At 36.5% G+C, this 27,480-nt stretch overlaps 1 protein-coding gene across 6 annotated transcripts in view; it reads left to right on the top strand.

The window, feature by feature from the left end:
- fancd2 (FA complementation group D2) overlaps positions 1-27,480 on the top strand; it is a 39,545-nt gene that overhangs the window by 7,402 nt on the left and 4,663 nt on the right. For 3 of the 6 annotated variants that reach the window (NM_201341.1, XM_087255305.1, XM_087255306.1), the window contains 28 exon segments: positions 4-150; positions 1,644-1,778; positions 1,863-1,994; positions 4,238-4,345; positions 4,431-4,540; positions 4,648-4,702; positions 7,575-7,694; positions 8,465-8,538; positions 8,659-8,805; positions 10,924-11,024; positions 11,187-11,302; positions 11,614-11,722; positions 13,150-13,251; positions 13,812-13,909; positions 14,785-14,952; positions 15,030-15,146; positions 15,990-16,118; positions 17,266-17,384; positions 17,479-17,589; positions 20,568-20,701; positions 20,810-20,909; positions 23,788-23,910; positions 24,067-24,160; positions 24,250-24,321; positions 24,419-24,457; positions 24,541-24,615; positions 26,934-27,008; positions 27,153-27,299. In NM_201341.1, coding sequence (NP_958498.1) covers positions 4-150; positions 1,644-1,778; positions 1,863-1,994; positions 4,238-4,345; positions 4,431-4,540; positions 4,648-4,702; positions 7,575-7,694; positions 8,465-8,538; positions 8,659-8,805; positions 10,924-11,024; positions 11,187-11,302; positions 11,614-11,722; positions 13,150-13,251; positions 13,812-13,909; positions 14,785-14,952; positions 15,030-15,146; positions 15,990-16,118; positions 17,266-17,384; positions 17,479-17,589; positions 20,568-20,701; positions 20,810-20,909; positions 23,788-23,910; positions 24,067-24,160; positions 24,250-24,321; positions 24,419-24,457; positions 24,541-24,615; positions 26,934-27,008; positions 27,153-27,299 — 3,057 coding nt within the window. 6 annotated transcript variants of the gene reach the window in all.

The following is a 27,480-nucleotide window of genomic DNA, read 5'->3' as shown; positions in this document are numbered from 1 at the left end:
CAGGTGGTTGATCTGTTGGTGCTGTTCATCCTTCACTCCACCAATGCAAACCACAGTCGCCGTGGGGCGGAGCGAGTGCTCAAGGTCAAAGTTCGCAAGGGTCTGATTCAGGAAAGCCTCCTGCAGAAGACTTTTAAGGGCCATGCTCAGGTCTACCTTCCTTCACATGCATATGACTAAAGGAACAGCCATAAATACTAAGTTGTCATATTAAAATTAAGTTAGGGATGGGCAATATGACTACAATCTCATATCATAACAACGACATATGTCACGATATTGTAACTTTTCTCTAAATTTGATCATTTGCTTATATACATTGACTATATTTAAAGGACTTTTACATATTAAAGTATTCACTCAAAAGTCTAGTCATTTGTTAAACTTAAAACCTAAGATTTTACAAAAAGAAAAAAAAACTTATGTACTGTGTGTGCTGAATTATTTTATAAAGTCAATTGCAGATAGATAACAGCATAATTAATATACAAGCAAATTATGTAAAACTGTTTATTATAGCGGCGACGCAGTGTCCAGGTAGGTAGTGCGGTCACCTCACAGCAAGAAGGTCAGCTAGGTGGGTTGGCGTTTGCATGTTCTCCCTGCGTTCACGTGGGTTTCCTCCGGGTGCTCCGGTTTCCCCCACAGTTCAAAGATATGTGGGCAGAGGTGAATTGGGTAAGCTAAATTGTCCGAAGTGTCAGAGATGGGTTGCGGCTGGAAGGGCATCTGCTGCGTAAAGCATGTGCTGGATAAGTTGGCGGTTCATTCCGCTGTGGCGACCCTTGATTAATAAAGAGACTAAGCTGAAAAGAAAATGATGGAATGAACTAATTATCATTATTGATCATTAAAGATCATTATTTTATCTTTTATTTGATTCTATCTTTAGTTAATGAAAAAAAGAAAATATTTTCATTTTTTTTTGCTAATTGTTTGTGCAGTTAAACCTAATCTAAATGGCAGATTAACATCAACCGTGTTGACATAAACGTTCGGCCTGACAAAAAATACGATTAATCTGACCTGAGCTTTATATACTGAATGAACCAACTCAGATCTTTTTTTTGTCAACAATGACATTAAGGTAATCTAATCTGCTTGGCGTTTCATCGCTGTCTGAAACGATTGCTTCAACTGCAATACCTGTTCATTAGAACTTTTATGAGTTGTTTTTCAGAACGTGCACATGAAGCTATTAGACACACACACATCTATACACACAGACTGTGTCCTGTGCAGTCACACTCCTCCTTGCGATGAGAACACATGGTTAAAAAATGAAATAAACTACAATTATATATTACATTATAAAACCACAGGAGAGGGCAAATGTTTATTAGGATTGGCCAGCCCAGTCACCAGAAATGAACATTATTGAGCATGTCTGGGGTAGGATGAATCCTAAGAAACTTGATGAACTCTGGGAGTCCTGCAGGAACGCTTTCTTTGCCATTCCAGATGACTTCATTAATGTTATTTGAGTCATTGCAGAGATGTATGGATGCAGTCCTCCAAGCTCATGAGAGTCGTAATCTAGAGGCTTTTGCCTTTTTATCGCTAAATAAAATGCTGAATGTAAACATTGTACACAGCCCTAGTGACAGTAATAAATGGTAATATACTGTATCTGTTTCCTGCAGGTAATGCGGGGTTATTTCCCATCTATCCTGGCTCTGGCTCAGGGACTCTTGCGTTCTCCAGACTGCTGTGTGGTGCCTTTCGGGGGTCACATGTACAAACAGGCCTTCACTGCCTTTGACTCCTACTGTCAGCAGGTGCACATACTGCAGATTTACAGATATTAGCATTCCCTCAGAGATGTGTACTCATGCCCTGTGTGTGTTGTGTTTGTTTTGCAGGAGGTTGTGGGCTCTCTGGTCACACACGCATGCAGTGGTGTGAGCGGTGAAGTGGATGTGGCTCTGGAGCTGCTGTGTGAGCTTGTGTCTCAGAAACCAGCAGAGATGAGCCAGTTCACTGTGTTTGTGAAGGTATGAATACCAGTTCACTCTGTGAACCTTTTTGTCTGTTTACTACAGGTGTGGTACAATTATGCAAACTTTGAAAATATTAGGAAAAGGTAAAAGTGTATTTATTAGGTCTTACAAAAGTTCTAAATTTTTATTTACTTTTTTTAATCATTTTTTCATCTTCATACTGTATTTAGTCTAAATATCTCTTTACAAAATATTGGTCTGGCGCAGAAGCAAGTTTTATTTATTTAGTTTTGTCAGATTGGCCCATTTAAATGTGTCAAACAAAGTTATTGTTTGATTGATTACTTTTATAATTAGTGTGTATGAATATTAAAGTTTTTCTTAGCTGTTTACACACAATTACTACAGACACAATTTCTACAACATGTAACTGATGCACCAACCCCCTGAACCAATTCTGCTAAACTACAAGCACAATTCCTGGTTTACACTCAAATTGCAGGTTTACAACACACTTTTTTCAAAACACTACACACAATTTTCTGCATTTTACACAATTTTCATGCAGAAAATCTTTTGATTTCACAAGGAACACACTGTCATTCACAACTGTAAAGTCAGTTGCCTTATTTTGCATACTAACTCATGACATGAGTAAACACTTGTCTCACAGAATTTCAATTTAGAAATCAGAGCTCATCTAGATCATAACTGGTACACTGCCCACCCACAATTTTTAGTGATTTATCTCCCTTCATATTCTCCATTCCTCAGACCTATTCAGGAATTGTTTTTCTGCCTGGAGATATAAAGTGTATGACTGAAATCCACACACACGTATACCCCTTCTCCAAGCTATAGCAGTTGATGCTTTTCATGGCTGGATTCACCATGCGAGGTGACATTTCCCCCGCTGCTTGGCCAGTACAAAACAGAAAAGAGGATGCAGTATAGCAGTATTTTTTTTCCTGTAACTGTGTTCTGTAAATACTTCTGTTGATGGTACATGTAGACCACGTTATCTGCAACTTTGTATTGGTCGGGAAAAACACTGTGTACACAGTTTTTGTGGGGAATATACAGTAAAATGTATTTGGTATTTGTGTGTTTTGTATAAAACAATATTCTGAAATATTTTACAGTGCACTTCTGTAGGCCTGTACTGTGTCTGTAGTAAGTGTAACACTGAACAAAAAAGGCTGACAGTAAGTCATTATGATGAATGGTCATTGTGTTTTACATTAAGCACATCAGTGTTCAACTGTTCTTATAATTGTCTATTGATGTGATGGCTTGTGTGTGTCATTTGAAAACAAAATACAATTTTGAGAAGAAATCACACTGTTTTGAACGTAGAGTTTCATTTTGCAGAAGAATTGAAGAGTTTTGCCTAATGTGTTTTGTGATTTGTGTGTAGAGTTCTGACAATATGAGATCTGCTTACAAAAAATGTGTGTAAACAATTGGAAAAAACTGTAATAAATTCATATGTATTGCCATTATTATATATAAAATACTTTAGAATGTATAAGGGCTGCATAATATATTGTTTCAGCATTGACATTGCAATATGCAATGACCTGAAAAGTGACCAGGCACCATCATTTAAAATGTATGTAATTTGCAGATTAATTGCAAAGTTTACTCATCGTGGAGTTAAAGTTCATAATTTGAAATTGAGATTTTTTTATGTTACTGTGTTAACAGAAGTGAGTAAGCAAGCTCAATACAAGAAATAATAGCCTTGGTAGCTTTAACAAAGATTAATTGCATTTAATTTATATTGTGAAGACTGTGAGTTCTTATTTTACATTTGATTATTCAATATCTCTTTCTGAACACGAAGACTTGCCCAAAATATATATAAAGCACATTTCTTTCTCTTTTGTATCTTTTTTGTTTTGTTTAAGCGCTTATCTAGTTTATTGTATTTGATGCAGATGCACTAAACTACAATATCACTGCTACCATTTTAAAATGATGAATTCTTCACACATTATTCAAGCTATCCGGTGAAATGGATCTTATGTTGCAATATATATCGCAGAAAGGCAAAATATTGCCAAGCAGTTTTTTTGCAATATTTTCAAAAATTTGATCATATTTTTTACTAGGTCGTAGGAGGAGCCATGGAAGTTAATTAGTAAACAAAGTGGAAACATATTTAATCTTTAACCTTCTTTTAACTTGAAATGTTGAACCGTTATGAATATTTTATTCAACTGTAGTTGATTATTACCATTGCTGGATTTATTAATGTAATATATTGGATCTATGCATTGTCTGTGTTTTAACAGGGTATTCTGGATTACATGGACAACCTGACCTCACAGCAGATCAGACGTCTATTCCATCTGCTCAGTCGCCTGGCATTCGGACAGGAGCAGCATGGAGGACACATCCAGGTAAGAAACGCTTCTTTTGAAATACATAGTATACAATGTCTTTTAAATTGTTTTTTAGTTGAGATGGTCATCTCTCCTTCACCAGGATGACATGCACATCGTCATCCGCAAGCAGCTATCAAGCACTGTGCCCAAGTACAAGCGGATTGGTATAATTGGGGCAGTTATGATGGTGGGGAGTATGGGGGCCTGCAGGTACACTTATTTTTTTTTTTACATTATACTTACTTTATTCTCAGTTACCCCAAGTAAATTTGTATGGTTTTTATCTTCTTCTTTTTATCCTCTTCTTCTTTATGAAGAAATAAACATGATGGCTCTCAGGGTGGCACATTGCCTAAAGAGACAAACCGACAGGTAAGAGACATGATCTAATGGTTTGTGGATGTTCAGCTGACATTACTCTAATCTAGGCATGGGACAATAGCTCGTCATGATTTAGTCAAGTACGATGCGATCCAGGATTATCATCTATGTTGATCCTGGAACATCATTTTAGTTGGAAAATGTAATCCATACCTATTCCCTACCACTAGATGCAACCATAACTGTAAATTATTCCCAAAAGGGTAATAATAGTTGGATAACAATCGTGTAGAAGTGCATAAACCCAACCGTAAGCCTGAATGTAACATAAACGTCTCCATTTATTCTGATTGGCTGATTGGAATGTTGTTCCAGGATCAACATAGATGTTAATTTAGGAACATGTCCTACTTGGTGAAATCAGGTTGTCGTGGGATGGTAACTGGTTTCAAGGTTACCGTGATTTGGAAAATTCAAGGTTTTAAAACTCCTAAAATGTTCTGTTATGCCGTTCCTTTTTTTTGCGCGTTTTTAAAGACGTTTTTTGGGGGGCAACAGTATTTTCAACATCAATAGACCATCCACATAAAAAGCTACTGTCCAGCAGGTGATTCAGCAAACATTTGAAAAACAAATCGCTTTTGCTTTAACATCCAAGCATCCTATGGATCTGAACAGAGCAGTGGCGTACTGTATATCCAAAGAAAAGCAAGATATCCAAAGATGCCTTTTCAAATTGCAGAAGAATCTGTGTTTTTAAAACTAATGAAGACTAATGAAGAAGTCAATGATTTATATTAATTATTTAGCCTGACAAAATTACTGTTCCAGTATATTTAAAATGTTTCTTAAAATAAAATATATTCAATGGGCTTCAATGGGGAAAAAGTAGATTTTTTTTTTATCCAGACTTTAAAAAAAACATTTAGAGCAGTAATCACTGCAAATGTGAAACTGTGATTTTTATTTTTATCTAAAGTTATCATACCGTCTGAATCTTATTGCAGCCCATGCTTACTCTGATCTTTAATGTCACACAATCCTTCAGAAATCATTGTAATATTCAGAATTTTCCTTAGGCTTAGTCCTTTTATTCATCAGGGCCCGGTTTTTCAAAAGTAATCCACTAGGATTTTAGATAAGGGATTGGATCAAATCTTGAAAATGGGTTTTTCAAAAGAAAAAACGGATTACATAATCGGATTAGATCACGTAATCTAATCTTGGTTTTGATCCAGATCAAACCTTTACTTTGGGTTTTTCAGACCTTTTTTGTAGGATTTGGATCACTTTGATCCAAAAAACCTGGATTAAACTGATCCCACCAGAAAGGTGGATTTAGTGTGGATTTCATGCCCAAAATGTAATAAAAACTTAAAAATTTTATTAAATAACACTATTTTTGGATCACACAGTATCTTACGAGATATACTATTGATTCATAAGGTTTTAATTTTATTTGTTCATCCATCAGGCTGTAGTGATTATTGACTTTAACGTATTCAGCCTTTCAGTATAGGCCTACAGCAAAGTAGAAATAGCTTGGCCTCATAAAATAATCCCCCAAACAGCTGTCAAAATTTACCAAAAACAATACATTTTATTGTCAATAATTGTTATCTATATTCATCACAATTGAAAATATTTTTGTTTTTAGAATATTTATTAGTGATGCATGCAATGATTACAGAATAACCAAAAAAAAAAAGTGCAAAGAATGGCAATGACTGATTTTAGAAATCTCTTTCAACAATTGCAAAAAGAGACTGAAAGGGCAGAAGCACAGCTTCATCTGGCAGAGAAACAACTGACTCTGACCAAACTGCAGCAAACCAAGGCCAGACTTCAGATCCGCCTCCTAAAGGCTACGCTCAGACAAGCTGCTCTCTCCACATCAGATGAGGAAGTCTGAAATTATTGTGGAGTTTTTGACATTAAGTCTTTTTTTTTACATCTATATTTGAAACTTATTATAAATATCCTCAATGTACAGTGTTGTAGGTCTCAGATGAGCGGACTGCTGGAAGAGGATGGGGTGGGGGTTTTCTTGTTTTTATTATTTATTATTATTATTTTATTATTTATTAAATTTTCTTAGTTTTCATTTTAAATAAAAATAAAGTTATATCTACCCCACACTGGCTATTCTAATTGTTGCTCTTTACACAGGCCTATCTTTATCTACATTGTGATTGAGCACTGGTAATCCAGATTTAGTGATCCTGAAAAGTTCCTATCCGGATCAGATTGATCCAATCCGATGTTGCTTTGAAAAACTGGCTCAAAAAGTAAGCTGGATTACGTGATCATGGATCGCAAAAACAGGATTACTAAATCCAGATCAATTTGATCCGGATTAAACCTTTTGAAAAACCGGGCCCAGGGGTTGCCACAAATCCAGATCAATTTGATCCGGATTAAACCTTTTGAAAAACCGGGCCCAGGGGTTGCCACAATGGAATGAACCGCCAGCTTATCCTGCATATCTTTTACACAGCAGATGCACGTCCAGCTGCATCCCCATACTGGGAAACACTCATACACACACATACACTAGAGCTAATTTAGTTTATTCAATTCACCTATAGCGCATGTCTTTGGACTGTGGGGGAAACCGGAGCACCTGGAGGAAACCCATGCCAACATGGGGAGAACATGCAAACTCCTCACAGAAATGCCACCTAGCCCACCTGGGGCTCCAACCAGCGACCTTCTTGCTGTGAGGCGACAGTGCTAACCACTGAGCCACTGTGTTGTCCTATTCAGATTTTGTCCTCAATAAATATTTATTATTATCAGCAGTGTATTTAAGTTGTGCTGCTTAATATTTTTGTTTGATACTTTATTTTCTGTTTTCTTTAATTAAATGCAAAACAAATTCTATAACATTAAATGCCTGCTTTCACCACTTATTAATGTGTAGGTGATGGCTCTGTTGGAGCTGGTGCGCTCGTGCAGTGAGAGTTCACCTGAAGCTGCTGCTCTCTGTTATGATGAACTGGCCAACCTGCTGCAGACCTGCAAACTGGACCCTCTAGTGCAGGTGTGTGCGTGTGTGTGTGTGTGTGTGTGTGTGTGTGGGGGGGGGGGGGGGTATTGGTATTTCAACTTAAAGTTTAAACAAATACTCTGTGATTTAAGTGCGAGTAATTGATGACAGTATTTAATTTGTTTGAGGTAAACTGTTTAAATGAAATGTTTAAACTATGCTTAAATGGATGGTTCACTCAGAAATGAAAATGTACTCGTTATTTACTCACATTTTTGAGTTTCTTCTGTTAAACACAAAATCAGATATTTTGAGGAATGTTGGAATCCGTTAGCAATTCAAATAGTTTGGAAACAAAAAATGCAATGGAAGTCAATGGCAACTGGTTTACAAAATACTTCAAAATATCTTTTATAACAAAAAAGAAACTCAAGCATTTTGAAAGATGAATAAATAATGACATTATTAGGTCACACTTTATTTTTATGGTCCATTTGTTGAATTTAAGGTGCATTGAATCTGCATGCCAACTAATTCTCATTAGATTATAAATAGACTGTTAGGTTGGGGATAGGGTAAGTTGACGTGCTTGCAAAGTTTCTTATAGTCAGTTGAAAGTCTGTTGAAGGAGCAGTATCAACAGATATTGAGCAGACTGTCTACTAATACTCAAATGAACCATCAAAATAAAGTGTTATCCATTATTAGTACAATAATTTGTAGTCATAGACACAACATTGTCAAATTAGGAGAGATTTTTTGATGACAAAAAGCTTGTCATATTATAATATCAAACCTCTCTGTGGTGTCTGTGTCGTGGTCAGGCATGGATTGGGAAGAGTGTGTTGGAGGATTTTCAGGATGACTTTGTTGTAGACCTTGGACCCGATATATCAGGGTGAGCGACACAATCATAAGTCATAAAGACACATCTTTTATTATTCTATGATCAGATCAAAGTTTTTATTTTTTCGTTTTATGTCTTGACTTTCTCATGACCCTTTTGTGTGTTTCTCAGGGCGTTCATGTTTCCCACCTCTGTGCTATATAATTTGGATGAAGAAGAGAGTGAAGGAGGAATCACTGTTAATCTACTTCCGCTTATGGCTCTAGACCAGCAGCACAAAACAGACACATCGCAACCAGCTGGAGTCAAGAGAGAGAGGTCACCACTGAATACTGTCTACTGAACACACTGGAACAGCCAAATGTGTCTGTTACAGTAGACTGCAAAGCTAGATGTGCACAAACTGGGAATGCACAATATATAGTTTTAGCATTAATATCACAATGTGTGCATCTACAATAGTCGCATTGCAGGATCTGCAATGTTGAGTCTAGATTTTGGAGTCAGTGCAAAAAGTTTAATCGTAATAGCTTTTCACAAAGATTCATTTAAGTATTTATTTTTACAATGAAGACTATACAGTATATTTTTATTTGACCATTCTATTCTGGCATATGTTTTAGGTAGCAGATACCCTTTCAGCTGCAACCCAGTACTGGGAAACACCCATACACTCAGATTCACACACACTCATACACTACGGTCAATTTAGTTTATTCAATCCACCTAGACTGCATGTCTTTGGACATGCGAACACAGGGAGAACATGCAAACTCCACAGAGAACTGCTTACTGGCCCAGCCGGGACTCGAACCAGCGACCTTCTTGCTTTGAGGTGACAGTGCTAACCACTGAGCCACTGTGCCACACTATTCAATTATTTACATAAAAACTATGACTCCCCAGAAAACCATAAAGCACTATTTATTATTTAATTCGGATCTTTGCTCTATCGAATCTATCTATGCTTGGGATTTGTTTATTATATGTCATACAGATGCACTGTTCTACAATATAATTCCATTTAATCAATTATATCCAAATAGGGCTATTCAATTAATATGGTGAAGTTGAATTCGTATTGTAATGCATATCGCAGAAAAACAAGTACATTTTTCTTTCTTCTAATATCGTGCAGCACAAACTACAGGAGGGTCTGGGAATCTACATGAGGGTTTGTGAGTTGCTAATTATCAATGAAATCATAAAAATGTCAAATTTATATAAATATTATATATTTCGTACAGATTAGACACACACATACAATATTTGCTAGTGTGTCTGCTGTGCTTTACACTAACCAGAGTAATTTTAAAGAGGACCTTTTTTGCTAAAAGCATATTTATAGGAGGTTTAAACACAGTGTATGAATATAACCAACCTCTAATGATAAAAATTAAATAATCCTAATTTTAATAACCACACTTAATAAAAACTCTTTAATCAACATTTTCCTTTATATATGTCATCAGAAGGGGAAAGCCCCGCACATTAGTGATGATTTCTCTGTCATTAGTATAGACAACCCTGAGTGAGAAGCAGCCATCCGGCATTAGAGTTTTCACCTGCTGAAGCTAATCTCAACAGCTATGTTTCCATCCACCTATTTTTATGCACATTTTGGATATGTGCATAAAAAATACGATTGATGGAAGCACCAAGATGTGCATACATTTTAAAAATGCGCAGATAAAACATACAGTATGTGCATAACGGAGTAGGATAAACTTTTTATCCAATAAGAAAAGCACAAACTACGTTGGAAACACTTACCAAACAAATCCCAGTATGCGCATTAAAAAAGTCAAGTGATTTTGTTATAAGAGATCATGTGATGATAAAAATGTGTGTGAATAGACAAACTAGTTGGCTGAACATATTGTTAAACATCAGAGATGTTGTTTTGGTCATTCTAAAGCACCAGTATTAGTGTTATTACATTGTTAATTACTTTCTGAATCAATATAATTAGATAACGTCAGTCATGTTTTGAATCTGCCACTATGCTGATGCATTGGCATTTGTAGCTCCGCCCTTCTTGCAAAAAGACCACAATCTCATTTGAATTTAAAGCAACAATCAAACCGGCACAATTTGGATCAAAACCTAAAAGGGTCAGTTTCAAAGAGTTATAAAACATTATTTATGAGGTATTTTGCACTGAAACCTAACATACATTCACTCTAGGGACATCAGAGAATTATTTGACTGCTTGAAAAGGGAGCATGATAGGTGCCCTTTAATTAATTATTTTTTAAATCAATATTTTGTACTTATTTTGCATTTATTACTGATAAATGGTGAGTTGGCCAAGCCCCTTGACTTGGGTCATCTGAAGCGCTGTTGTAGTGCTATTTGTCAGATCAGCACCCACAAGACCATACCTCAGACACAAAATCTACAGTTTTCACAGATTTTTCTCTCTCTTATTCACAGGCGTGTGTCTCCTTTGTGTCTGTCTCCATTTTTTCGTCTGCTGAGGCTGTGTGAAGAAGTGCAACACGAGGGCGATCTGGAGGAGATTGATGCTCTGCTGGGTCAGATACTACACCTCTATCAAATCAACATCTACAGTAGATTAAGATTATGTCAAAGTTACAGAGTCACAGAGATGCCTCTGCCATTCCATAATAATGATGAGGGTGTCAACATCTTAGCAGGGGATATGTGGTTAAATAAATTGTTTTGTTGTGTGTCAGGCTGTCCATTGATCTTGACCGATATGGAGGTGGTGGAGAAGGTGGACAGCTTGTCTAAATCTGAGAGGGAGTTTCTCTGTTCTCTGCTCTTTCACACTATCAACTGGTTCAGAGAGGTCAGTGCAATACAGCACAGTATTTCTTTTACATTTCACAACATCATTTTTACTGATTATTAAAATAATCAGAGCCATTTATTGGACTTTTTTTTTTTTTTTTTTTTTAAAAAGAGGGAAGTTACTCATTTGCAAAAAAAAAAAAAAAATCTTCCTCTTTACTTTAACTCTCAAACCAGTGTAAATAATGTTAAACTTCACTTGGCATCACATTTTTTTTCACACAATGAATATTATTTAAAATTTGGTTTGTTACACAGAAAGCTATTAATTTTCTGGAACTGCTGTTTACAACTGAATGATTTTTGTAGGTGGTGAATGCATTTTGCAGGCAGAATGATCCTGAGATGAAAATGAAGGTTGTAACTCGTATTCAGAACATCACCTACCTTCAGAGTTTACTCCAGACATGCTTAGCAGGTACCAAAAAAAACTAATAACGTATTAATTTATTCGTTATTACTTTAAGCATTCAAAAAAAAAAGTTTTTTATTGAATGAAGTTGTGTTTTCATATACAGTCTTTAGCCACTTTATTAGGTACAACTGCTCGTTAATGCAAATTTCTATCACATGGCAGCCAGTCAATGCATTTAGGCATGTAGACATGGTCAAGATGATTTGCTGCAGTTCAAACCGAGCATCAGAATGAGGATAAAAGGTGATTTAAGTGACTTTGAACATGGCTGAGCATTTCAGATCGTCTGAGTATTTCAGAAACTGCTGATCTACTAGGATTTTTTACACACAACCATCTCTTGGGTTTACAGAGAATGGTCCGAAAAAAAGAAAAATCCAGTGAGCGGAATTTCTTTGGATGCAAATGCCTTGTCGATGCCAGTGGTCAGGGGAGAATGGCCAGATTGATTCTAGCTGATAGAAAGACAACAGTGACTCAAATTACCATTCATTACAATGCACAACACATCAAACATTGAGGCAGATGGGCTACAGCAGCAGAAGACCACACCGGGTGCCTCTTCTGTCAGCTTAGAACAGGAAACTGAGGCTACAATTCGCACAGGCTCACCAAAATCGGACAATAGAAGATTGAAAAAATGTTGCCTGGTCTGATGAGTCTCGTTTTCTGCTGCGGCATTCGGATGGTAAGGTCAGAATTTGACATCAAAAACATGAAAGCATGGATCCATCCTGCCTTGTATTAACGGATCAGGCTGGTGGTGGTGGTGTAATGGAGTGGAGGATATTTTCTTGGTACACTTTGGGCCCATTAGATCATGTCCATCCCTTTATGACCACAGTGTACCCATCTTCTGATGGCTACTTCCAGCAGGATAACACACCATATCATAAAGCGTGAATAATCTCAGTCTGGTTTATTGAACATGACAATGAGTTCACTGTACTCAAATGGCCTCCACAGTCACCAGAGCTCAATAGAACACCTTTGGGAGGTGGTGGAATGGGAGATTCGCATCATGGATGTGCAGCCGACAAATCTGCAGCAACTGTGTGTTGCTATCCTGTCAATTTGGACTGAAATCTCTGAGGAATATTTGCAGTACTTTGTTGAATCTATGACATGAAGGATAGAGGCAGTTCTGAAGGCAAAAGGGGGTCCAACCCTGTACTATAAGGTGTACCTAATAAAGTGGCCGGTGAGAGTATATTCATGTTTGAATTTAGCTTTTGCTTTTTGAGCATGTGTGTTCTTTATTGTAAATGTATTCACTTATATTTATGTATGTATATATAATTATCTATTTATTTCATGTAAAATATTATCTATCTTCGGCGACCCCGGATTAATAAAGGGATTTTAGCTGAAAATGGATGAATGAATTATCTATCTTCCATGTTAACATTCTTTTTTGTATATTGTTTTAGCTACACCAGGCTACATTCCTCCTCAGGCTAACTTTGATGGAGAGAGTGCTGATGTGATGATACCATCTTCTTCAGTCGTTCAACAAAAGAAAGGAAAGAAAGGTAAGGTTGCTGGGGAAATGACCAAACTTGAATTCTGTTGGTGTTTAGGACATGGGTAATGATGATGATATGAGCAAAAATGATATCTCAGTATTATTTTGGCTGAATTATGACATATATCCTTGGTTTTATATTTGGACAAAATATTTATATGTGTTTTACTCAACAAATGTTATTAAAGTTTATGATGTTTACTGGAAATTCACAGCTCATGCACCTCCGAAAGCAAAAAGATTTTGTTGACAGAGTTTTTAAAGATGGAGAAAATACCTGTGAAATGAAAACGGCACTTCTCAAACAGCACAAGTAGCCAATCTGTCAGCAACACATCAAACTATCAGTGCATGAACTAAAGCGTATGGGTTATTTTAAAGTTTGTAATATAAAGCATGACTTCAGGACAAAGTGGACTCTGTTTGTCACTATTATTCCGATGCGCTCATATTAAACTGTTGCATTTAAATATAAGTCGCATTGCTAACCATGTTGTTAAATATATCACTATGTTGCACAAACTCGTCATACCGCCCAGCCCTATTGTATAGTATTTTGTTGCTTAGAGTCATCTGGAAGGAAGAGGAAGGCCTCAGCGAGTAAAAACTCCTCTGGTGACAAGTCACAGCTAGAGGGAGCAGCAGATGCAGAAGAGTCCCAACCGGTAAAAACCCCATATATTGTCTCTACTTTTATTTACACTCACTGAAACAAACATCTGGTAGACTGACTGTGAAACTGGGCTGTTTCAAATGGAAATTGAAAACATATTTCTTCTGAGTTATTTGGGGCATTGTGTCACCTGGCAAGACACTGCAGAAAAGTAGCAGAAAAATACTGTAAAAATGAATGGAAGTTATCACCATACTTAATTAAGAAATGCAAAAATAATTGTCATAAATGAGCAAACAAGACATTATGTCATTACATATGAACAAACTTGCACACATTGTTAACAATCATCTGAACATAGGATGAATTCTGGTTTACTTGTTTTCTTAGTTGACATATTAAAGCCTAAAATATTGCGAACAGACAGGGGCTTTGCGATTTGTGAGATTTTTATTTATTATTTTTTATTTTTTCTATAATTTTTACAACTTAATGAATAATAATAAACACATGTGACGTCTATGTATTTCTACCATGCAGGTATTATTTAGACAACTTATGGGCAAAGACAAACCCACCTAGGCCCCACATGGGCCATCCCACCTAGGCCCCACATGTTTTTTTTAGAATAAAATGCTGTTTATGATCAGAAAAATTACAGATGAAAGTTACCTGAGTAAAAAAAACTCGAATAGTAATCTGTGCAGGATAATTTTTTACATTTATTTTGATTTGACATTTACTGACACAAATTGATAAGTGTGATTTTAAAGTGTGTTTTGGACATTTTCTTTAAATCAGACTAAAACAAAAACACTTTATGAAAAGCCAAGAAGCCCCAAATCAGAAAATGAACAGATGCATGAAAAATCAGCATGTCTTGGTTTAAATCCCAGCTATTGTTTTTTTTTTTTTTTTTTTGGTCAGGATCCTCCAGAGAAAGAGAGTGAGAAGGAGAAGGAAAAGGATGGTAAATCAGGGGTCAGTCTGTCTTCCTACTGGCCGTTCTTTAGAGAATTGGATGTTGAAGCTCTGAGTGTGCTGCAGTGTGGCCTTCTGTCTCGGACACTACTGGACACTGAGCTGCACAGTAAGGTAAAAGATGTCTATTTGCTGACAAATTCTCTGTAACTATAAACAAGAGTTACTAAAAAATTCTGTTTTATGTCTAGTTGAGGGAGGAAGTGCAGTTGGGCCCTGCTGAGTTGCTTTTCTTGCTGGAGGACATGTGGCGTAAACTGGACTTCAGTTTAACTTCCGCTCCAGCCAAAAAGGCTCCATTTCTCAAAGTATGAACACAAACACTGCGTAAATAATTGACCTACTGTAAATTAATTCTTAAGTATCTTTGACACAACTTTGTATTTAAGCCATGTAGATTTTATTTTGTGAAGGCAATTAAAACTAACAATATAAAGTAGAAGCTATAATTTTTAATAACTCCATCAGTAGTACTCTTTAGCATATCTTAAAATATTGACTTTATACTGATAATTTAGTTGAATAAATTAATAACCGAACATAAACATCAAATGTTTAGCAAATCACAAAAGAATTTTAAAAAATTACATTACAATGATGCCACAGTTGCCTTCATTCTGGCATCATGAAAATGAAACGATTCAATGATGAAATGATTAATGACGGTGTTACATGTAATATTTCTAATAAGCAAAATATTCATTGTAAACTGTACATTATAATGATGACAAACATATCTTAATTTTGCCATGATAATAACTCACTCACTCAGCTTTGGCTTATTACCTGCTTTTATCAGAGATCACCACAATGAAATGAACCACAAGGCATAATAATCATGCTTAAAAAATAATAAGTGATTTTTAGCAAAGTTTTAAGCCTTAAGTTTAAGTTTTAAGTCGGTTATATTTTTTTTCATTCTGTACACTGATGTGATGCCATTGTTTAGCAGATTTGTCTTTATTACAATGAACAATATCAAAAATATGGATTTTTTAGAATTGAAAAAGATCTTATCAGTTGCATTAGATAAAAATATTTAAAATGATTACATGAAAGATCATTTGATAACTTTACTAAACTAAATGATCAACTAAATATATTCAATAATATTGGTCAATAACTGATATGCCACTGTGGGCTCTCTCTAGGGTAAGATGGACAAAGCGGTGGGTTTTGCACATTTGCAACAGAAGAATGCCAAAGAAATCGCCACCTGCTGCAGTGATCTGCTGCCCACACTCTGCACACACCTGGAGAACTGCCACAATCATTTCCAGGTACACACATGTTCCGTTCACAGCCTTGTAAATATGTTCATTACGTCTGCATTAGTGCTGACAGTGTGACATCTATAATAAACCAGCGTTTGTCAATCCTGGTGCGGTTTCTCTTTTTACATCTAGAAAATAGATACTGTTAAACATTAAATAGTGTAAATGGTTCCAAATAATCTTCATTGTTAAGTACTGAATTGAAAATGACATTTTTTTAATATAGTCAGTCATGAACTGAAGTGAGCCGGTCTAAGGCTTGAAACTCCAGGGCTGAAAAGGAGTCCCACTCCGGCCCTGGTTAAAGGTGCAGTAGGTGATTTGCCTAAATGCTAACCGGTGAGCATAGTATCTTCGAAACACAATCCCTCCCCTGCCGTCCAAAGCCACGCCTCCTGAAATCACGAACACGCACCTTAAAGATGACAGTCGACAACCCACTTGATCATGTCATTCGCCAGTTAGAAAACTGAACAAAAAACTGCATTATATCTAGCACATTTTAGTTGTGTAGTTAGCAAGCAAAACTTGAAAACTTCATGCAAGGATCGCTGGTCTCGCTCTCTCATGTGCTTTGTCCTAAAGCAACAACTGTATAGTGGTTGGCTGGAGGCATGCAGGATTACCACTTATTACTAAGCCATACTTGCATGCTATTTTAGTTTGAATATTCAAAGTAGCCTGATATACAATATAAGGAGAGCATCACAGGTTGTCATTTTCAAAAGTAAAACAATGTGAATATAAAAGCAACTTCACCACTTTAAAGCTGGCTAGGCGGATTAGCGCTATTTACTGATGTTTTGTTGTTAAACTGAAAAAGGATCTACATTATCGATGCTGTGAAAGGTCTCTTATGAAATTGAAAATAGTCACATCAATCTTTTACCAGAAGATTCTAGTGGCTAAACAAATCTTCTGTGGATATACAACAAAATCTACATCAGAAAAAAAACTTAACACTACCTGTCTAAAAGAAAAACTTCAGCCATGGTCTCATCCTTCCTCCAGCATGCAAATGTAACTCCAATATTAATTCAGGATTTTAAATAGTTTTAATTGAGCATTTGTTTTTACCGCTGTCACTTTCTTCTGTGCACATGAATGCGTGGCGTGCATGTGTAAATAGCGGATCTGCTTTGTCCACACACAGACTCTTCTGACTGAGAATCAGGGTGTTGTTGACGCTCCCAATGTGGATGTGAAGGAAAATCAACTCATGTGTTCAGCCTATCAGCTCCTCCTGCAAGTGCTTCACACCATGTTCAGCTGGTGAGCCCAGATTAGTTAGTAGTTGACTTGATTAGTTGTCTTGTTAACTAAACTACCTTCTGATCCTCTTCGATCTTATTGTGTTTATAATCAGGTCTGGTTTTTCCATTCCGGAGCATCGTGGTCTAATGAAAAGCGCTCTGGGAATCCTGGCCGGACGGCTGAAGGAGGATCAGGCTGATCTGACCCTGGATCAGCTCAGCAGGTGAGAGCGACAGCACACATGTAACAGTGGTCTTCTTCACTAATATAGAGTGTTTGCACTTATGTCAAGATCTTGCTAGTTACCATATGCACCCCTGCTAAAAAAAACAGCTTAAACCAGCCTAGGCTGGTTGGCTGGTTTTAGCTGGTTGACCAGCCTGGTTTTAGAGGGGTTTTGGCTATTTCCAGGCTGGATTCCAGCCATTTCCTGGTCTTAGCTAGTCAATCTGGAAAATGACCAGCTAAAATGAGCCTGTTTTAAGCTGGACATACTTGCTTAGGCTGGTCAAGCTGGTTTTAGCTGGTCATCTCCCAGTTAGTTATAACATTTGGCAGTCTTTAAATGTTTTTTTTTTTCCATTAATCATATTTTTGACTGATTAGTAAATCCCAACACATAACAATAATTGATAGTCTTCAGTATGCACGTTTCATCCGTTAACGTGGTATTGTTTACGTTTTCTGCTATTAAAATGTCCACTTGATGAGGCAGCATGAAAACACTGCCTTGCCAAATAGGCAAATATAATGAAGTAGACTGTAATAAAATTTCTTATTGATTAATGTTTTAAATTATACTGTATTGTTTATATTTTTTGTTTTATTAATAACTTTGCTCTCATTGTTATATACATAACACTATAGAATACACAAGACATGTCACTCAGATACATTTGAATGGGGAAAAGTGTAACGGTCATTATTGGAATCGAAGCCCCGCCTTCTAGCACAGGAGCCAATCAGCGATCGCTGTATGGTGAATAAAGCCTGCCTTCTAGTACAGTAGCCAATCAGCGGTTGCTATAGAATAACAATTCTCCGGGGGAGGGGCTCGGACCAGACGTGAGTTTCTGCAGGTTTTGTGTGATCCGAACATTTAGAAACAAAACAAATTAGACAGTTGTTGCTTAATTTTATTGGTTATTGCCAATATGTAATGTAATCATAAGCTTGGCAAATAGTTTTTTAGAATTTGATGTTTAAACATTCAAACAGAATGCCTGAGCATACTGCCCGAGAGGCATTTCAAAGATGGCCACTAAGTGAAATTACTTACCTTAAAGGGACTTGAGAATGAGCAACTGCGCACACAAAAAAAAATCTTAAAAATATATCATAAAAATATATGTGTGCCACAATTATTTGCACCCCAGTGCATTCAGATTTATGTATATTCTCATTGGTATTTTACATTTTATAAACAAATGGGTGAAGAAAAAAAAAAAGCCATTTCCATCATCAGGCTAATGATAAAGAAGTTCCTGTCAACTGTGTTATATATCAGTCTGTTAGAGCAGTGATTCCCAACCTTTTTTTGCCTTATCCCTCTGGAAAATATTGAAAGGCCCCCCTCCACATTTAATGATATTATTGCTCGTATAAGTTTGCCGTAAGAATGACAAAAAAAATTTGTTTTCAAACAAACGGTATGTTTACTACTATATCTAGATATGTTTTTGCACAAATAATAGCCTAATGTAAAATATAAAAGCAAAACATCAGCAGGCCATTTGTAACTGAAAAACGTAAGGCATTGCGCATTACGGTCAAAAACTGCTTTGGGTTTGTCGCAGTATTGGGGATGAGTCGTTTGCAAATGTCCTGTTAATTTAGATAGCCTCATGCATTTGTTAGCAAGAACTTTGGCGCAGATAATGCACTGTGGCTGGGTCAGGGACTCTTTGCTTCGAGAAAATGGAATAAAACCGTAGTTCAGGTGACTATCTTGGTATTTCCAGCATTTCATGTTTCCAGTATTGCTAGCGCTGTGACCCCAAATGTTTGGAGCTTCCTTACCTGGGTCCAGTATGCTTGGGTCATTAGTATAAGCTGCTGAAGGTGAATTAGAGAGACTTTTTTTTGTGGAGTACCAGTTACAAATTTGTTAATTTTTTGGTCAGCCAGTGGATATAATAAACTAAGGCAACATGGTCATTCTCCTAATTGGCGACAGCTAAAAAAAAATTGTTAAATAAGACCCACTCCACAGAGCTCACTGAGGCCCCCTTGTGGGCTGGGACTCCCCTGTTGGAAACCGCTGTGTTAGAGGACATGTGTCTCTAGCTGCGTCCCAAAACGCATACTTATGCACTATTCTACGCCATTTTGTAGTATAAATAGTGTAAGTAGTGCGTTCACACTGAAAACTCTAAAAAATAATAAGTGCTCTTTAATTACCCAGATGATGCACTCATTCAGCTGGTAAAATGAAGTGTGTAATGATGGACACTTCACGCACTCAACGACCGCAGGTTTGCTCACGTAGCGGGAGGGGCAGAGGTATCGGCCGCACATGTTGGATAACTATTCATTTCGGATTGACAGCAAAATTCTCCTACGCTAGTGATTATAGCGCCTCCTGATGGAGAATGCGGTTATACTCATGGCAGGTATTATTTGATAGTCTGGTCATTTATTTCACTAATTTGGCGACCGTCAAACGTCATCAGAGAAACAGGTTGAATTTCCGCTTAGTAAAAAGACTTTAGTGTGCCATTTGGGACGACACTACATACATGTACTATGCTGTTGAGTGTGTAAGTGCATAAGTGCATAGTGTATAGTGTGCCATTTGGGACGCAGCTTATGTGTTAGAAAGTTTGAGTGGCCAAAAATGACCAGGAATCACAGAAAGTCTCAAAATCTCCAATCTGACATCAGCACAAAATGTGTTTGAAAGGATTTAGTGGGAATAAAGCTCTAATTTTTACTTATATTTTGAGCAAAATATTTTCACAGCTGCTTTTTTCTCATGTTTACCAATGGTGCCAAATAATAGTGGAGAGGGGACTATGTTTTCTATTTTCATTTTTCATTTACATTTTCTATTTCAACTCTGAAATCTGGACTTTACTAGAACTTCTACGTTAAGCACTTTGACACAATCTACATTGTAAAAGTGCAATATAAATAAACATTTTTCTTTCTAGTGCAGAGTTTTTAATGTAACCATCTGCATGTGGTGTTTAATATTTACAGGCATGCTTTTGAGTACCTGCAGAACTTCCGAAGCACTGTGCCCAGTCTGAACACAGCCCTGTGCTTGACACAGCTGCTCATTGTGTTGTCTCAGTATGGGGGATCAAACCACAGGACCTACAGAGAACAGATCAGTATGTTTCCTATACTAAATGCAGCATAATAATGGTAGCTCTGTATATTATAAAATTTTGGATAGCTCTGTATATTATAATAATTTTGGATTCTATCATTTCCCCCAGCATCCCTGACAAAACATTTCCTCTGTCAGGAATGGGTTACAGCGAGTGGAGAAAAAGAGAGAGGAAACAAATACAACGAGACTCTTCAAACTCTCCTCAGGTTTGTTATATAATGTATAAGTTTAAAGGTCCTTTCCTAAAGGGATTAAGTTTGAAGCGATGTTGCTATCAACTAAAATGCATTCATTCATTTTCAGGTCTTTTATTTCAATTCTTCAGAGCAACAAATTGCAAATTTCTGTTTTATGCTATTAAAATTCTATATTAAAATAATATAAGAAAAGATCAGATGCGAAACACTTTAAGTGCTGTCTGAAACTTCCATAGAAAATGAACATTTTCTTTATGTTGAGTTATTTCACTTTAAAGACCATCAGTGCTTAATTTGAGAAATGTCTAATATTCGTGTTTTGCATTCTGGTATTTATTTAAATGGTAAATACCGTGGTGAACACACACATGACGGGTTTACTATTAGGGTTGAGTTGATAGACAATGTCATCGCCGATCCTCAGGCATCGCGATTCTCCATCCCTCCCCCATCGCAGCAGCAACCCGCTTGCGAAAAATACACACTTAGGCCCCATTTACACTATTATGTCTTAGTTTTAAAATGGCATTTTAGAATGAAAAATAATTCACTTCCATGCTGGCGTTTCATCTAGCATTTTTCAAAAGCCCTCTTTCACACTATACCACTGAAAACACATATCACGTGACTACATACACACACACTTTCACACTGCAGCATAGGCGCGTGTCTGAGCTCCAGGCAGTCAGCGGGTGCTTTGAGCACAAAACCCCAGAGAGCAGTGCAAGTCCAACAGTTTATCAAGGATGTACTGCTGGATCACGTCTCACTATAGTTGTTAAACGTGATATTTAATTAGTCTTGTCTCTATCTAACGACTCTTTGCTCTTTTGAATTCATCAGGTAACGTGTCACAGTATCCGTAACATCACTTTCATGCTTGTAATAATTTAATAATTTTAGCGAATAATGATTTTAGCAAAATCTTCCGATACTGTTGGTTGGCTGTGCGCCTTTTTTACTAACCAAGTTTGTCAACGCCATTATAACGATACAGATCACTACCTATAAAACATGATTGACAGGTGGTAATTTGTGTTTAACTTATCTTTATTTATGTTTATTTTACTGCCGCCTACAACACCAATGCCATTGTCCATCGCAATGTTTTCACATTAGACATCATATGACGCCAAACTGGTCAACATAGTTACCACGCACAAGTTAAAGCAAAAGTCACGTTTAAATATTGGCCCTCAACAATATTTTAAGCCAATCAGCTTTCTTATGTGTACATGCACTCTCATTGGTTGGGGATTATTGTTTCGCTTGTAGTGAGTCGTAAAAAGAATTGATGGCATAGTGGCCTACCTAAATAATATCTGTATGATGGCAAAGAGGCAGTCAAAATATTTTTAAAATGGCTAAGATGGCACAAATGGATCAGGATAGCGGGAGACAGAAGCAAAGCGATCTCAAGTCAGACAGAAAAGATCACAGAAGAGGTAACTGGGCTCTTGAAGATTAGACAGAGTGAGTCATTTAATTTTTATTTTGTCATTTGGCACATAATAGTGAAGTGAACTGAATAGTGATTGTTTATATGAATTATGTTTGTAGCTACATGTTTTTATTATCAATGGCACAAAATATTTAAAGACTGTTCAGAAATGTGATGCTGTTTTTTTTGCCCTATCACCATTTAATGGCTTTATGTTCCGGGAAAACTGAAATTGCATGATGGACATCAGTCACGGTAATTGTTATTTCCAGGTTTTGTTCTGGGAGTTATTAATTTACAAATTAAGCACTGAATACTATGAAAAGGACTTAATCTTTGCCATAAAAAGTGATATTACTAAACCTACACACAGAAGCCTGATAAAAATTTCAGACGACATTTAGAGGTTTTTGCATCTGAACTCTTTATGTTAAAAGAAGAAATATATTAGCTTTTGGTGGCTCAAGTTAGATTCTGACCCATCAAAACGTTTCACAATGTCCTACAAGAAGAAGAAATAACAACATAAATGCTAATTTCAAATATTAGTTAATATTATAGTGGTATATAAATTATAACGCTGCGTTAATGGGGGTTGGGTATTAATAGTGTATTTAGATAGGGGAGAGAGAAAGAGTCAATAAATTGATATATATGTTCATTAATCTTACACCCATTCATCTGTTCCTCATTTTAGAAATGGTCCAATTCTTGCATTATGCAAGAAGACAAAATTAATTGACTAAAATATTAATGGCGATCTTACAAAAGGAATATAATTATTACAATAATGTATTCTTTTACTAATTGAAAAATTAAATATTAACCACATTTATAACATGACCTCGATATTTTATATATTGAGGGAAAGAGATCACCATTTTATTCAGTGACTGTAAAGGCATTTATTGTACATAATATTTAAATAAATATTCTATACCTTGATTCTTTTTTATAATTGTAGTAAAATATTACTGCTTTATTATATATTTCATTAAGTAAAACCTGAGGCAGCATGGTGACTCAGCAAGTTAGCATTTCTGTGTGGAGTTTGCATGTTCTCCCAGTGTTGGCGTGTGTTTCCTCCGGGTGCTCCGGTTTCCCTCACAGTCCAAAGACATGCGCTATAGGTGAATTGGATTAACTAAATTGGCCATAGTGTGTGAGTATGTGTGTAAATACGAGAGTGTATGGGTGTTTCCCAGTATTGGGTTGCAGCAAGGGCATCTGCTGTGTAAAACATATGCTGGAATAGTTGGCGGTTCATTCCACTGTGGTGACCTCTAATAAATCAGAGACTAAGCCGGAGGAAAATGAATAAATGAAACTAAAGCCTATTTTTAAAACATTGAAAATGAATACGCCAAGCTTCCAAATCATATATACAGAGGCCAATCCAAAATATCTCTGAGGATGTTTTTCTGTAATGTTGTTTTTCTGCTGTAGTATTTATCTGGAGCACACAGATGATGTTCTGAAGGCGGTGGAGGAAATAGCAGGAGAAGGGGTTCCGGAGCTCCTAAACGCGGCTAAAGATGCTAACTCTCGCAGCTGGCCGACACTCAACAGGTACAGAGGCTTTAGAAACATTTGTATTACTGTCATCCAGAAACAGAATTATTTAGACTAAAAGTACTAATGTAGTTTATTTCCTGCAACATTGTATTTGACCAAAATCAGGTATTCTAGAAATCCCTGTAATATCTGTTTTGCTCGATGACACAGGCAGACATTCCTGGTGTACTACAAATGCATGATGTCAGAGCTAGAGAAAGCTGTGCGCAAGATTCCTCCCAGCAAACAGATGGATAATCAAGAGGTCTGTGTTTGTTGCATGAGTGTATATACTGTTATTTAGGTAGCAATAGGAAGTACAGAGAACATAGCTAACAACTCAAGTCTGTGCAGATGCAGAGTGAGAAGCTCTTAACCTGGAACCTGGCTGTGCGGGACTTTCACATCCTCATAAACCTGGTCAAGGTACAGAAGCCTTCATGTTTTTCCTGTGCTCCCTTCACATTGTTAACATCCACTGCACTGCTGTAAACATCATATTCTGCTTTTTTTTTTGGCTCAGATGTTCGACAGCAGACCTGTACTCACTGTGTGTTTAAAGGTGAGAAGTATTTGCACTCATAAAAGTATGTTTGTATTGATGTTGTAATTTAACAGTATTTTTGTGTTGTTTTTGATCTTTAGTACGGTCGTCTTTTTCTGGAGTCCTTCCTCAAGCTTGGAATGCCTCTGCTTGACTACAGCTTTAAAAAACACAAGGTATTTGTGTTCCGTTCATTTTACAGGGTATCTGCGGGCTCTGAAATTTCAAAAACAAAACTTTAAGCTTTAGAAACTCTTACATTCGCTGAAATATTGACTTGTAGGTCTTAAATCATTTTAAATGGGCCTTAATTTTCCAGTGTCCATGTAAAGCTACATAATTATGCCAAGACCTGCATACAGTAAGCAGTCACCAACCATACATCTATATTTAACTTTTAACAAAACTCTATTTAACAATATGGTTTCTTACAATAACATTTGTATGTTCTCCATGTATTTATAGACCACATGTGGGGAGGACACTGGTCTGAAAAGACTGTTGTACGATTAGTTTATGATTTTTTAAAGCTTGTCAAAGAAACATATGTAGGGTTTACTTGTTTTAACACTTTATTTATGTATTATTTAAGTCATTTGAATTTTTATTTTAATGGAGCAAGTAAAAATGCTTACTATTTAGCCCTCTATAAGTCAGAAGTTTCACTCATAATGGTCTTAAAAAGATTTTAAAAAGTGTTAAATTTGACTTGGTGAAATCTCCAGAAACCCTGATTTTAGCTTTTTTGGAATGTTTCATCTTAGTCTGCATGAACCGGAAGATGCAGAGACTTTGGTATTTCAGTATGTTGATGTACATACAAATGAAACTGAATATTGAGTAGGGGGCGGGGCTTTCTTTTTGTGCATCATTTGCTAGTAGCCAATTAACGATAAGAGGGCTGTGGTTAAGAATATAGAGGTTGAAGTCGTCAAACTGACGTCAACAGAGGACCACCACTCACTTTGCAGAAGCAAATGGTCAGATTTTGAAGATTACCAAAACAAAAACAAAAATCAGTATATTCACTTGCACATATTAATTGTTTACTTAAAGAATAATTAACGTTGCAAATTTTGAGCAGATATTATCAAGTGCAGCAATAATCAGTTTAAAGGGATACTATGTAACTTTTATTAAAAAATAGCTAAATTAAAATATTTAGTTTTTAGATTTTTGCGTAGAGTTTGTATGTTCTCCCCGTCTTGGCGTGGGTTTTTTCCGGGTTTGTTCCGGTTTCTCCCACCAGCCCAAAGACATTCAGGTGAATTGAATAAACTAAATTGTCTGTAGTGTGTGTGTGTGTGTGTGTGTGTGTGTGTGTGTGTGTGTGTGTGTGTGAATGCAAGAGTGTATGGGTGTTTGCCAGTGATGGGTTGCAGCTGGAAGGGCATCTGCTGCGTAAAACATATGCTGGATAAGTTTGGCGGTTCATTCCGCTGTGGCAACCCCAGATTAATAAAGAGACTTAGCCGAAAAGAAAATAAATGAATGAGTGAGTTATTAGAACATTGATATTCCATCATCAAAACCTTGTTTTAGTTACTCTAAATCAGAGTCTACTCTAAATTTGTCTGTACAGATTTTAGTTTATTCATACTTGTATTTTAAGATGGCTAGTAAATAGTAAATAAAAAAAATTCTATTACGATATTGTCAAATTTCTTCCGATATTCGATAAATATCTTGAAATATTTGCATTTGCTTTTAAACAACAGAAATATGATTTTCTTGTGTTTCCATTAAAAATAACACTTTAGAATATAATTTGTTGCAGAGTAAATACAAACAAATTGTTTAGTACAAATTTAAGGAGTTCAAAAAAAACAAGACCAAGTGTTCACTCACCACTTTTAAATAAATGAACGTGTTTGTAACTAAAGTAGTGCAAGCAAAAAGGGCATTGTCAGACTTTTAATGGCCAGTTTCCACTGCGCTGTATGGTTTGGTATGGTAGTAATTTGTTCGTTTCTACTGTCAAAGGTATTTGACAAGCTAACCGTTCTGTACCACTTTTTGGGTACCCTTTCAAAAGGGCAACAGTACAATAGAACGGTATGAAAAAGGTTGGGACAAGACATGCAGCTGAACGTTATTGGTTTACATAGAATCATCACCAAACCTTCTCATCTTCTTGTGACAAACAGCCTGAGTCTTCTATTTTTCTTTACAACGCCGTCTAAGAGCACGTGGAAATTGCGAATGGTTTGGATTTTCTCTATTTGAGATCCTCCCTAACCTTACATCTCTTTTGCACATAGTAATGCTTAAGGGGATGTTTAATTTAAAATATTGTATATGTGCGATATTTCCAAATTTTACATCGTGGACAAAATTATTCCGATATTATCGCTAATATTCGATGTATCGCCCAGCCCTAGTAAATTACAATTTTTGGATGAACTGTTCTATTAAGACATCAATTATTAATTGTCATTAATTAACCACTAGAGAGCCAATAAAGCAATATTTTACTACTGCTGAATCTTTTCAGGAGGACGTCCAGGGTCTACTGAAGACCTTTCAGCTCAGCACTAGACAACTCCATCACATGTGTGGCCACTCAAAGGTGAACGTCTGCAGTTCATATTGATCCACAGAAAGTGGGATTAAAGATAAAATCAAGAAAATGGCAACAACTCTAAAGATGTTAACACATACCTCTGTGATATTGCATCAGTAGTAATAAACATCAATGCTTTACTGTTCTCAGATCAGGCAAGACACAGGGCTGACCAATCACGTGCCAGCATTGAAGAAAAGTCTGGAGCAGTTTGTGTACCGTGTTAAAGCCATGCTCACTCTCAACCACTGCCAGGAGGCCTTCTGGCTGGGGAACCTGAAGAACAGAGATTTAAAGGTGACGTGTTGAATCTTGGTGTTGTCTACAAACACTCCTCGAACAAACCCAAAAAAAGAGACACCCATTGGCAGAGATAAATTAATTCAAGTCCATCATGGTGTTCCTACTACTTTCTACTAGTTCCATCACAGTGTTTCGCATGGCATGATAATGTAGATTTACAAGTCATATGATTGAA

This window comes from Danio rerio, chromosome 6 (assembly GCF_052040795.2).
Source record: "Danio rerio strain M-AB ecotype USA chromosome 6, GRCz13ab, whole genome shotgun sequence".
NCBI classification, from domain to species: domain Eukaryota; kingdom Metazoa; phylum Chordata; class Actinopteri; order Cypriniformes; family Danionidae; genus Danio; species Danio rerio.
This window is presented reverse-complemented; position numbering and strand designations above follow the sequence as displayed.